Source organism: Vespula pensylvanica, chromosome 5, assembly GCF_014466175.1.
Source record: "Vespula pensylvanica isolate Volc-1 chromosome 5, ASM1446617v1, whole genome shotgun sequence".
Taxonomy (NCBI): domain Eukaryota; kingdom Metazoa; phylum Arthropoda; class Insecta; order Hymenoptera; family Vespidae; genus Vespula; species Vespula pensylvanica.
The window spans coordinates 2,474,968-2,487,588 of record NC_057689.1 but is presented as its reverse complement, the minus strand read 5'-3'; the positions used below and the strand labels follow the sequence as shown (position 1 = coordinate 2,487,588).

The following is a 12,621-nucleotide window of genomic DNA, read 5'->3' as shown; positions in this document are numbered from 1 at the left end:
TTTTTTTTTTTTTTTTTTTTTTTTATTATCATTTCATCTATATTATTTTATTTTATTTCATTAACTTTTATATTTAGTTTGAACATATATAATATATCTAGATACTTTTGTTATATATACAATATACATTTGAAGTATATCGTTCGAAGTATATTTATTATATATAGTTTTGTTATATTATTTATTATATTTATTATGTTATTTTATTATATATACTTTTATCTTTAGTAGAGAGAGAGAGAGAGAGAGAAAGTAAGAATATACAAAAAAAAGAATAAGACCGATAAACGATTCGCATTACTGCGTGTTAAGACGAACTAATTTATCTAAGAGAGAGAAAGAGAGAGAGTAAGAGACATAGAAAGAGAGGAATAGAGAATAAGAGAGAGAGAGAGAGAGAATGAATAAGAGATACGGAAAGAGAGGAGAAGAGAAAGATAGGAAGAGGAAGAGAGAAGGAAATCTCCTCGCGATTACAAACGTTAAGCGGTATTATCCCCTTTCCGTGAAGTAGGAAATACAAGAGACGATTTAGGAACGTGGCACTAATTATCGTAGTAGAATGGGTAGATACGAACAATAGGGTACGTAGTAAGGAATAACGTGATAGGAGAGAAGTGTAGGAAGGAAAAGAGAGATGAGTTGGATTTTGTGATAAAGTGAAAGGAGGACAGGGAAAGTGATAAAGGAAACAGAGATGGAAAGACGTCAGCTGCTTTGTCATCGAAATTTCTCTCCTGTCTGTGTCATCGTATCGGTTATATCTTTACACATCCCTATCTTCTCTCTTTCTCTCTCTCTGTGTGTGTGTGTGCGTGTGTGTGTGTATCTGTCATTTATTATTTTTTGAAGAGGTGTATTTCTGTTGGTTCCCTCGCGAAAAATCGAAAGAAAGTTTTATCCTCTTTTGAAGAAAAAACGATAAAACGTTTCATTTAAAAGAAATGAAGGGAAGAAAAAGATTTCCAAAAATATATATGTATATAATTTATTTTCATTCATTCATTTATTTATTTATTTATTTAATTTCGAATTTTATTCTTTCTTTTTGTTTCTCATTTGTATTTTTTTTTTATTTATTTATTTTTTTTTTTTTGTTTCATTTTTCTCGTTCCCATTCTTCTCTTTCCTTTTCCTCATTTTTGGTTAAATAAGATAGGACAAGCAGCGCGCGAAATAATAGCCGAGAATTGAGAATTTTCTCGTCCTTTGAAGTCGTACAACACCCTCTCTAAGAAGAATGTAATTAAAGTACGACAAATATCACTAAGGGCAAGACACGAAACATTAGCTAGCATCGGCTCGCACACGGCGTTGTTAAAATTTCACATCCCGTTGCTTCGCAAAAGTTAATTAACAGAGAATTAATTTATTTTTTTTTTTCTTTTTACTTTTTTATTCTCTCTCTCTCTCTCTCTCTCTCTGTTTTTTTTTTTTTTGTTACTTTTTAACAGTTTCATCGTTATCATTCAATTATGCGATATGACGCATTTTAAATGAAACATCGTGAAAAACGATATACTTCTTGAAAGAGGAAACGCAAATATTATAAGTGTAATTTGAATTCAAAAATATTTTCATCGAAAAAAAGGAATGTCTTCGATATATATATATATGTATATATATATATATACATACATATATATATTGAAAAATATATTTATTTGTGCTGGTAAAGAAAGATACCGCATGTTACGATTTATAAAAATTTGAATTTATGCATAAATTTGAGCTGCAGTAGAATATAGAATTTACGTATTCAACTGGAACAATAAAAATGCATGGAAATAAATTTTATGTAAGGAAAAACGTTCGCGTCGTCACAATTCCGAAAAAAAACAAAAAAAAAAAAATAAAAGAAAAGAAAAGAAAGAAAAATTCTTTGAATTTATGCTGTAGAAATATTTCTTATCAAAAATATATTAATCAGACGGGAAAAAGAAAAACAAGGGGAAAAACAAAAGGAAGAAACGAAAACAAAAAAATGCATGAAACCAAATTTTATATGTTGACCAAAAAAAAAAAAAAAGGAAAGAGAGAAGAAAAATAAATAAATAAATAAAATGCAAATCAATCGTAAATCTAATTAAAAAAAGCGAAACACGTGTGACATGCTCTATTTACATATATATATATATATATATATATATATATTAATTGTTTTTTGAAATACAATTTATGACATTATAAAAAATAAATAACAATAAAAATATATATATATATCTAAAAAAAATTATATATATATATATATATATAGAAAAATTTTATAGAATTTTTCTATCATAAAAGTTGATAAACGTCATTGACGTCACACATTCGTCATCCCTTTCACTATTTTAGCTTTTCTCTTCCCGGGGATTCGATGATCGTCTTTCGTTCGAAGTGGAGTGCTTTAGAAACGTGAATCGTCGCGTTGCGAGGAAAAACGCTATTTGTCAAGTACTATCATATCATCGGAAAAATGGGAATGGAACGGGAAAGGTTTCGTCATCGTTTCGAATGGTTTCAAAGTATTTTACGGCAGGGACATGTTGGATTCACCATGAAAATCCTTTTAGAAACGCGTGTTTGATATGCTTACTGACAATGGAAAAAGAGAAGACGTCTGTGAGAAAAGTAATGGAAAGGCATTAGAAACGATATCATTGTCCGACATATATATATATATATATATATATACACATACATACATACATACATACATATGTATGTATGACAAAAGTAAATATTTCTTGATAAGAAGAATTTTAATGTGTCTTATTGTTAATAAAATGAGAATTGCTTTTGAAAGAAATTTTTTTTTTTTTTTTTCGAATCGTTCGATTAATTTTAATGAGAATTTTGTTTGATCGTCTCTTCGAAGACGAAATACATCTTTTTATCAATGTAAATTACTTTTCTCTCTTTCTCTTTGTCTTTGTCTTTCTATCTTTTACTTTTTATCATTCCTTTGATTTACACGATATTAATTATTATTATCCAATATAACGTAACTAAATTAAGCATCGTATGGCGAGAAATGTATTATTTCAAAAGACATCTTTTCCTAGTCGATGTGCTTTGAGTAACTACCAAGGAATATTTTATTCATTGAGTTTTAATGGTTCTCCTTCGTCTTCTTTTTCTTCTTCTTCTTCTTCTTCTTCTTCTTCTTCTTCTTCTTCTTCTCTTTATCCTTCATTTTCTTCTCATTTTCATTCTTATTTTTATTCTTCTATCTTAGAACGAACAGATAGAGAGGAAGAGAGAGAGAGAGAGAGAGAGAGAGAGAGAGAGAGAGAAAGAGAGAGAAGGAAAATCTTTGCAGACAATTTACATAGTCGATTCATTTTCGAAAGAGTAAGAGAGAGAAAACACACGTCAGCATTTTTCTAACATTTCCTTTCGCGAGCGGATAAGGAATGACTTAAAAGCATATTTTTACTTTGAAACGAAACGCAAATTCTCAAAATGTACTACGTCGAATTATCTTTTATATATATATATATATATATATATATATATATTTCTCGTCGAAATATCTCCTCTCTTTGTTTCCTCTTTTCCCTTTTTTTCTATTTTCCTTTTTTTTTTTTTCTTCTTCCTCCTTTTTCATTCGAAAAAGAGAACGAACGAAAATTGGTAAAAGGGTTCGAATGAAAAAGTTTCTGGGCTCGTAGTTTTACAATCTGAAAAAAGAAATGAAAATAAAAAATTAGCTGAAAAAAAGTCTCGAAAGAGATATCAGCTATAGATTTTTTTTATATCGCCTCGAAAATTTTCGACTACCTCGTAGTGATAGTTATATAGCTTGGATCAAAATTTCCCTCGTAGTTTTACGATCTGAAAAAAAAAAAGAAAAGAAAAAGAAAAGAAAATAGAAATATAATTAATCTGAAAAAGAATAGCCTCGAAAGATATAATATCGTTCGATTTTCGAGCCACCTATATAATTCGCAAGATGGATAAAAAATTCCTAAACTCGTAGTTTAACAATCGGAAAAAAAAAAGAAGAAAAAGAAAATTAGCCTGGAAAGAAAGTTCCCAGGATTGTAGTTTTATAATCCGCAAGATAAAGTAAATGAACGATTAACCTATAAAAAAAAAAAAAAAAGAAATTAACAATAGATTTTTCAGAAGATCTAAAAACTTTTCGGTCCATCTCTGTAGTGTATTCACACAGATCGAAAGTTTCTAAACGAAACGAAAACGACGATTAAAACGAAAAAGAAAAAAAGAAACAGAAAAAATTCGCAAAAATTAATAAGAAAACAGAAAAGAGTTTCAAAAAAGACAATGGTAATAAATTTTTGATATCGTTTAAGAACTTTACGATTTACCGTCGTGTACCTTTCGTCGATCCTAAATATATCCCTTGATTTTCTCGTTAAATTCGATTTCGAGTTATCGAGGATGTTGAACGACGAGTAGCTAGAACGCTTCTTGTTTGTACGACTAAATACATTTATCAACGTCCTAGTGATCGATCGAGGACGTGGGCGAGATCGAACGTATGGGACGTAGCCATAAACCGGGCACCTGTTAATTACGCACTTGATAATCCCCGAATTAGGATTAAACGCCGTGGGCCACGATGTGAAAGTGGTGTACGTACTCGTTAACATCGACCACACGAACGCGTTAAAGTACCAAACCAAATAATACAATAATTCATTTTGTGATCATTAATCTTGTGACTTTTAGATTTTCTAGTGTATTTATCGGATTTTGCTAATACTCGTACAGTATTATCAACGTAGAGTATTGACTCTCTTCGATATATAATTTCTTGTTTGTCTTTTGTATTCTTTTTTATCTTTCTTTCTAGTTCTTTTTTCTTTTTCCTTTTTTTTTTTTTTAAATCTATTATATAAAGATAAATTATATAATATGAGTGTTACGACATTAGAAAGATTTTCCTCTTTGTTTATGTATTAATATAGTTTGCAATTTTTATAATGTGATATATGTGATATAATTGTATATGATATATATTTCATACTTTCTATAAGATTATACTATATATATATATATGTATGTATGTATGTATGTATGTATGTATGTATGTATGTATGTATGTATGTATGTATGTATGTATATGTGTTATATATATTAGTACTTTATCTTTTTATATACTATACAATACACTATACTTATGGTACAATACTACTACGAGTAACATAATTTATATAACTAAACTTTTTAAAAATATTTAAATATTTTCGATATGAAAATAATAATTAATTTTCTTCTATCGATAAAATTAAATGATAAAATTATCTTCACGTCGTAGAATATATATTAAAGATATACAAAAAAAAAACAATTACGCATATACGTAAACGTATTTATCATGAATATATATAAATACATATCTATATGTGTATGTGTGCGTGTGTGTTTACGTGTATACATCGATGAAAACAAACTTTAGTAAACGTTGTCCTTTGAAGATCAAAGTTAACAAACATTAACGATCATCGATAGAGGAGAAACCATTGACGACATTTGTTTACTAAGTCAGTCCGTTACCGATCGTCGTTCTAATTAGACGTAGAACTAGCAGTCTCAGATCTTACATCCCAACGAAATAAAGGTATTATATCACGAAAATCTTTAATATCATTTTATTTTCATTCGATAGGAATCGTTAAACAAATGAATTAGACGTAGAACGAGTTATTTTAAATCTTACATCTCTACGAAATATAGGTATTATATTACGCGAATCTTTAATATAATGTTATATTAATTCGATAAGAATCGTTAAACCAAGTAATATTTTAAAATAATTTCTAAAACAATTGCTATATGGATCAATTAATTAATCGATCGATCAATAATCAATCAATCATATTAGAAATCTATTAGCGACGTATATATACATATACATATGTATATACATGAATATGTTCGTCATAATTATTACAGAAGTACGAATTTTCGGAAATATCTAATTAATCAATACAGAACATATTATTAACCGTAATTATTAATCGCTAATACATCGTGGTGTTGATTTCGACATCAAGTTACAAAATTTAGATCGTCGTTTTTGAAGAGTCAAGATAAGAAGAGAAGCGTCGCCATATTTGTTTTATATTTTTATCTCTTTGTTCGTTTCGCTCGATTTCGTTTCCTTATTATTAATCACGATACATATTTTTTTTTTAGATATAAATACATACATACACATCTATCGACCTTCAAATATTTCTAACGTTGTTAACTACGTAATTACAGTACACACAACACACACACACGTATACATATTTATTATTACACATATTTATTATTTTATATTACAATTATTTCATTTTATATTATATTATATCATATTATATTATATTCCAAGTATTTGATATTAAAAGTACTACATATTTATATATACATATATATCATATCATACATTATTAAACGTATTAAAACGCATTAAAAAACGTATTCACACGTATGACGAAATATTTAGAGATATTATAGGAAAACAAAAAGAAAGAGAAAAGAAGAAGAAAAATGTCCGTTCGATGCGATCCTCATTTATATAATATAGTTAACAACGAGATGGTACATTTATGATCGTCATTTCAAAAAAAATGCCGTGTAATTTTCTCGAAGTAGCATAAATGAAGACGGAAGAGATTTAACATTAGACAGGCAAGTAGAAAGGGACACAACAACAACAACACTAGCCAGAAAGCTTCTCTCTCTCTTTCTCTCTCTCTCTCTCTCTGTCTCTGTCTCTCATTCATTTATTCATTCATTGATTTACTCACTTACTCACTCACTCACTTACTCACTCACTCACTCACTCTCTCTCTCTTTCTCTCATATATCTTGGCATATGTATCACCAGTAGTCGTACGGCGACGAAGCATCGATGTATATCAGCGTCGTGTTAAGTGACAACGCCATTATTCTAGCCCGTCCAATTCCTTGCGTCGCTTTAAAAGCATCCTCGTATCAATGGAGCATAACATCGATGTTATACGTCGAACTAGAAAAAGAAAGATAACTTGAGAAAGAGACCGAGAGAGAGAGGGGGGGGAGGAAGGAGGGAGACACCTAACTATTTATCATTATATAGAAAACAATGTTAGTATTAATTATCGATCGAAATATTAAACCATATAATAAGAGAGAAAGAAAGAGAGGAAGACAGATAACTATTTATCAATATATAGAAAACAATTCTAGTGTTAATTATCGATGGAAATATTAAACCATAAAATAAGAGAGAGAGAGAGAGAGAGAGAGAGAGAGAGAGAAGAAGAAAGAGACAACATCTAATTAATATCTAATGGAAAGCTATTCTAGTGTTAATTATTGACCGAAATATTAAACCATAAAATAAAAGAGAGAGAGAGAGAGAGAGAGAGAGAGAGAGAGAGGGTGGGGTAGATTACCATTAAGTGCAATAACAAAGCTGAAATAAAATCTTAAGAAATTATCCTTGAGAAGGTCAACGTCGTCCTCGTCTTCAACGTCGTCATTGTCGTCCTTGTCGTCCTCCTCATTGTCATGATGATTATAATAATAGTAATAGTAATAATAATAGTAATAATAATAATAATAATAACAGTTTCTTCGTAGTATTATACGTAGTTCGTAGATGTTCGTTCTAAAGTATATGGATTTATTCCGATTTCATGACGCGTAGCGAATTTAATTTACCCCCGAGCCTTGGGGATTGCCCTCGCAAAATTAGTAGCTTATACATCAATCATCCTCGAACGTAGCAGAGCATGCTTGTAGGTTTATCTTGTGGGTGGTGTAGAGAGACCACCCCCTCCTCCTGTACACTCTCAATCCTTGCTCTAGGACATCACATGCAAGACACATACATATCCGTATAATACATACGTACGTACATACGTAATATAAATACATATATGTATGTACAGTGTATCTGTACAAATACATTATACATCTATATTTATATTATAGATGTATGTATGTATGTATGTATGTATGTATGTATGTATGTATGTATGTGCGTATTTGTGAATATGTGTGTATGTGTGTGTATCGTATATACATATATTTATATAACAACATCCACTCTCATTGAGCATTCGTAGTTGCGAAATCTTATCTTCACGTGCACAGAAATCTCTCACAAAATTATTCGTAAAACGTTTGTTGTAGATACGGTCGAAAGCTCATGGCGAAAGCAGGCCGGAAAATATAACACCGGTAAGATATTCAATCGTAAGTCTATAGAGAACGTTATACACAATACTCGTGGAATATATTATATCATATATATGTATATATGTATATATGTATATATGTATATATGTATATGTAGATATATGTATATTTATATGTGACGTTCATTTATATCTCGATTCTTGTCTATTTCATTTTCTTTTTCGTCTTTCAACACCTCGATCCTATTACTTCATAGCTTTCCGATATGTGTGTGTGTGTGTATGTATATATGTGTGTATGTACGTACGTATGTATGTATTTACGTACAATAGTAGTCATCGTTTTTTATAAATCGTCTCATCTCCTCTGTAATATGTAATACGTCAGAATATGTGCGCGCAGTGTGTGTGTGTATGTATGTATGTATATATGTGTGTACGTCAAAAGAGAGGAAAATGAAGAAAAATAAATATTGAATGGGCAAGGAAAGAGCTTTTAAATCCTTCTAATCTAAAATTCGTTCTTGGAAAATGGAATTTTAAAGAGTTATTCGTCATAGCTCGTTGATTCGAAGTAACGTTCAAAAATTGATATTGTTGAATAAAAATATTCGTGATATATATTCAAGTAAAAAATTTATAATATGTATTATTATTCCAATTAAAATTGATTCACTACGTTCAATTTCTTCGAAGAAAAATCTATTTTATTTTCTTATAAATTATGATTCAAAATAATATATATATATATATATATATATATATATATATATATATGTATGTATGTATTTAAAGATGATATATTTTCTAAGATAGATAATTATAAACTTTTTATTTGATTTTTTTTTATATATAAGATTTGTACATTATGATTTTAAATAATATAGTATATATATATATATATATATATATATATATATACTATATATACACGTAAAAATGATTTAAATATTTTATTAATTAAGGATATCAATAATATTGATTTTTAATTAAAATTTTATTTATACGTATAAATATTAGATAAAAATTGTAAATAATTACTGACATATTTCAATAGATGTGAATTTATTAGAATCTTCTTATTAAAAGTTACGACTAGTATTTGAGAGGATCCCAAAGTAAATAGGGGAAAAGAAAGGAAAAATAATTGTGCTTTAGAATAGGACGCGTATCTCCTCGAATTGGGGAGGGGATTGAAGGGTGGAAAAATAAAATGAGAAAAAGAAGACACGCAGAACGAAAGAGAGAGAGAGAGAGAGAGAGAGAGAGAGAGAGACAGCATGATGAAGTCCGTAGAATCGTCGTAATTCTATTTCTGTCGCTCTCCTATGAATTGGACGAGAATACTAGTTCCTTCTCTTGTTATCTGAACTGGTTATCACATTTGACGTTTATTTTTATGTTGGAGATAACAAACGTTATTGAAAACGTACGATAGTATCCTTATTTTTGCCTTATTTTTTAAGGATAACTTATATAATCAGATACTTCCTTTTATCTCGATATTATTCTTTATTATTTAATTATTTTTTTTTTTTTTTTGATTTAACATACGCAGGATATCTTTTTTCTTACATTTATTTAATTTCTTTTTTTATTTTCGTTTCTTTTCTTTTTCTGTTTTTGTTCTTTTTTTTTTTTTCTTTTTTTTTTCGATAATCTAACCATCTTTATTTAGCTATTCAGCTATTTTAGCTAACATCTTGTAACATTCGATTATATGAATTTCAATGAATCCGTTTGAACATCACTTATAAAAATTAACAAATATATAGGTGTATATACATACACAATCGTTAACATTGAATCGTTTTAATACCGTCTGCGATACTTTCCATTAGATCGAAGATCAATCGATGTTACAAATTTGACATTTTCATATCACCGAGAGGTCAACGATAATGAATTTCAAACATTTCAATAACAAAAATTAGTTTCTTGTTTGTTTGTATTCGAGATAAATAGAGAGAGAAAGGCAGAACGAGAGAGAGAGAGAGAGAGAGAGAGAGAGAGAGAGAGACAGTGAAATAGTAGTAAAATATATGACGCATCGAAACACATGGAATGGTTTGTTATGTTAGATGTGGACAGGGGGCAAAACTCGATAATGTATCATCGCAACAACGTTGGTATAACATCAGTTTCTCCCTCGTGATTTCGCGATACGTCGAGGTATATTATGTACGTAGAAACACAAAGGGAGTAGCGTAATTCTGAATCCAGAACGTGGTGTTGCTGTTCGTCATTCTCCGACGTAAACCGGTAATATGAACTCGGTCTTTGTTGATGAAACGTTCTTAATATCTTAATAAAACCTCAACGACGAAGGATTCGTTTCATTAAGGACTGTTTTATTTCATTATTCGTTTTTTCTTTCTTTCCTTTTTTTTTCTTTTTCTTTTCTTTTTCACTATCTTCTCGTCTTCTCGTCGTCTTTCTCGATCGGAATAAAGATTAGAATCTTTTATTATTTTCGGGTTAATAGTGTTTCGTATGTGTTTACAAAAAAAAAAAAAAAGACACCCTTGAATAAAATGGATTGAAATTTTCTTTCAAATATCTTTTCCTCATACGCGTGTAATTAGAAACATAGAGAGAGAGAGAGAGAGAGAGAGAGAGAGAGAGAGAGAGAGAGAGAGAGAGCACGCTTACACGTTACACGTAAATACATATATACATATACACGCGTACACGTAAACGATTTAAAAAAAAAAAAAAAAAAAGAAAAAGAAAAAAGTAATCATTAGCGACAGAGAATAATAAATATCAGGTATTATATAGACAAAAAAAGAAAATAAAAAAGAAATGCAATAAAAAAAGTTTGCACCCTCTTGGAATGTTACAGTGTAGCGGCCATGCAGTGAGATGTTTCGCCGGTGGTCCACGAAAAAGCAACGAGTCTCAATGTCCGATGTTGCAGAAATTAGAGAAGCCAATTCTATCCTCGTCGACGACTACCATGACACCATCGATAACGTCGACGTCCAAGCCAACTTTGATAAGGAATCATTTGAACAGCACCTGTAGCGTAACCAATTCGCCGCATCAAAAGAAATTAAGGTTCCATTTAGCGAAAGAAAGAAAAGCCAGTACGACGTTGGGCATCATAATGAGCGCATTCATCGTTTGTTGGTTGCCATTTTTCGTTCTTGCATTGGTCAGACCGTTTCTTCCTGATCCACAAGCGATTCCAACGTTTTTGTCGAGTCTATTCCTTTGGTTGGGTTATTGCAATAGCCTTTTAAATCCGATTATTTACGTAACGCTTAACAGGGACTTTCGGAAGCCATTCCGCGAGATACTCTGTTTCCGATGCAGCAGCTTAAATCACATGATGCGAGAAGAGTTCTATCAAAGTCAATATGGCGATCCAGTGAACAACTATGAGATCAAAGCCGGCGAAACCGAAACCGGAGATAGATTGGACGATCAAGGGGTCGAAGCGATCGACGTTGTGGCCAACACACCTAATGAGAGCTTTCTGTGATCCAAGTGAATAATTTTACCTTTATCAGACTAATTATTCGTAATGCTCTGAGCTTCTTATGAGATATCTATCTCTGCATCTAGACTCGAGTCATTTCAACTTTTAATATTTATCTGCGATGCGTCGATCGATTTCTAACCCTATTTGAGCATTTATTAGCGGATTTTCTTTTTCTTTTTTTTTTTCATGTACGAGATTTTTCCTCTGCATTTCTTTTTTTTCTTTCTTCCTTTCTTTTTCTTTTTTATTATCTTGTATTTTCTGTCTTTCTCTCTCTTGCTCTTTTTCTTTCTTTTTTACTTTTTCTCTCTTTTTTTTTTTTTTTCTATTGGTAATACGAAATTGTTGTTATTGTTGTTGTTTTGTGCATAAGTTATATTCATATACATATATATATATATATATACATGTATGTATGTATGTATGTATGTATATATATATATATATATGTATACGTTGAAATTCTTCCTTTCTCGTCACATCGTTTAAGAAGAAAAAAGAGAAAAGAAAAGAAAAGAAAAAGAAAAAATCGCAGATATCAAATTGAATATTTCAAATGATGCCGTGAAACACGAGTTGATCCTTCAAAGGATTAATTATTCTCCGTGATCTCTCGAGTATTTACTCTTACGATAAAAAATTATCGCGGAGAGAAACGAAAGAGAGAAAGAAAGAAAAAACGAAACAGAAAAAGGAGCAAAAAAAGAAAGAAGAAAACAGAAAGAAAAGAGGTAGAAAAAAGAAGGAGGAGGAGAAGAAGGAGGAGGAAGAAAAGAAGAAGAAGAAAAAGAAGAAAAAGAAGAAGAAGAAGTTTCCTCTTCGACAAAAATCATCGAGAGTTTACGAGAGCAACGGTCTTCTTTCCGTCGACGCCAGATAGTAGAAGGTCGGTAAGAAAATAAAGAAGTTTAGTGGAAAGTGGTGTAAAGAGAGAACAGTATAGAGAGAGAGAAAGAGAGAGAAAGAGAGTATCTAGTATGGTATCCTATATCTCTATCTTTCTCT

General features: G+C 30.2%; 1 protein-coding gene across 12 annotated transcripts in view; it reads left to right on the top strand.

Moving 5' to 3' along the window:
• Window positions 1-11,795, top strand: part of LOC122629319 (5-hydroxytryptamine receptor 1-like) — a 119,534-nt gene extending 107,739 nt beyond the window's left edge. For 11 of the 12 annotated variants that reach the window (XM_043812641.1, XM_043812639.1, XM_043812638.1 and 8 more), the window contains 2 exons: window positions 8,125-8,172; window positions 10,975-11,795. In XM_043812641.1, the coding sequence (XP_043668576.1) occupies window positions 8,125-8,172; window positions 10,975-11,616 (690 nt within the window). In that variant the 3' untranslated portion in view covers window positions 11,617-11,795. The remainder of the gene's footprint in view (window positions 1-8,124; window positions 8,173-10,974) is intronic. The other variant, XM_043812646.1, reaches the window with a different exon arrangement.
• Window positions 11,796-12,621: the final 826 nt, after the last annotated feature.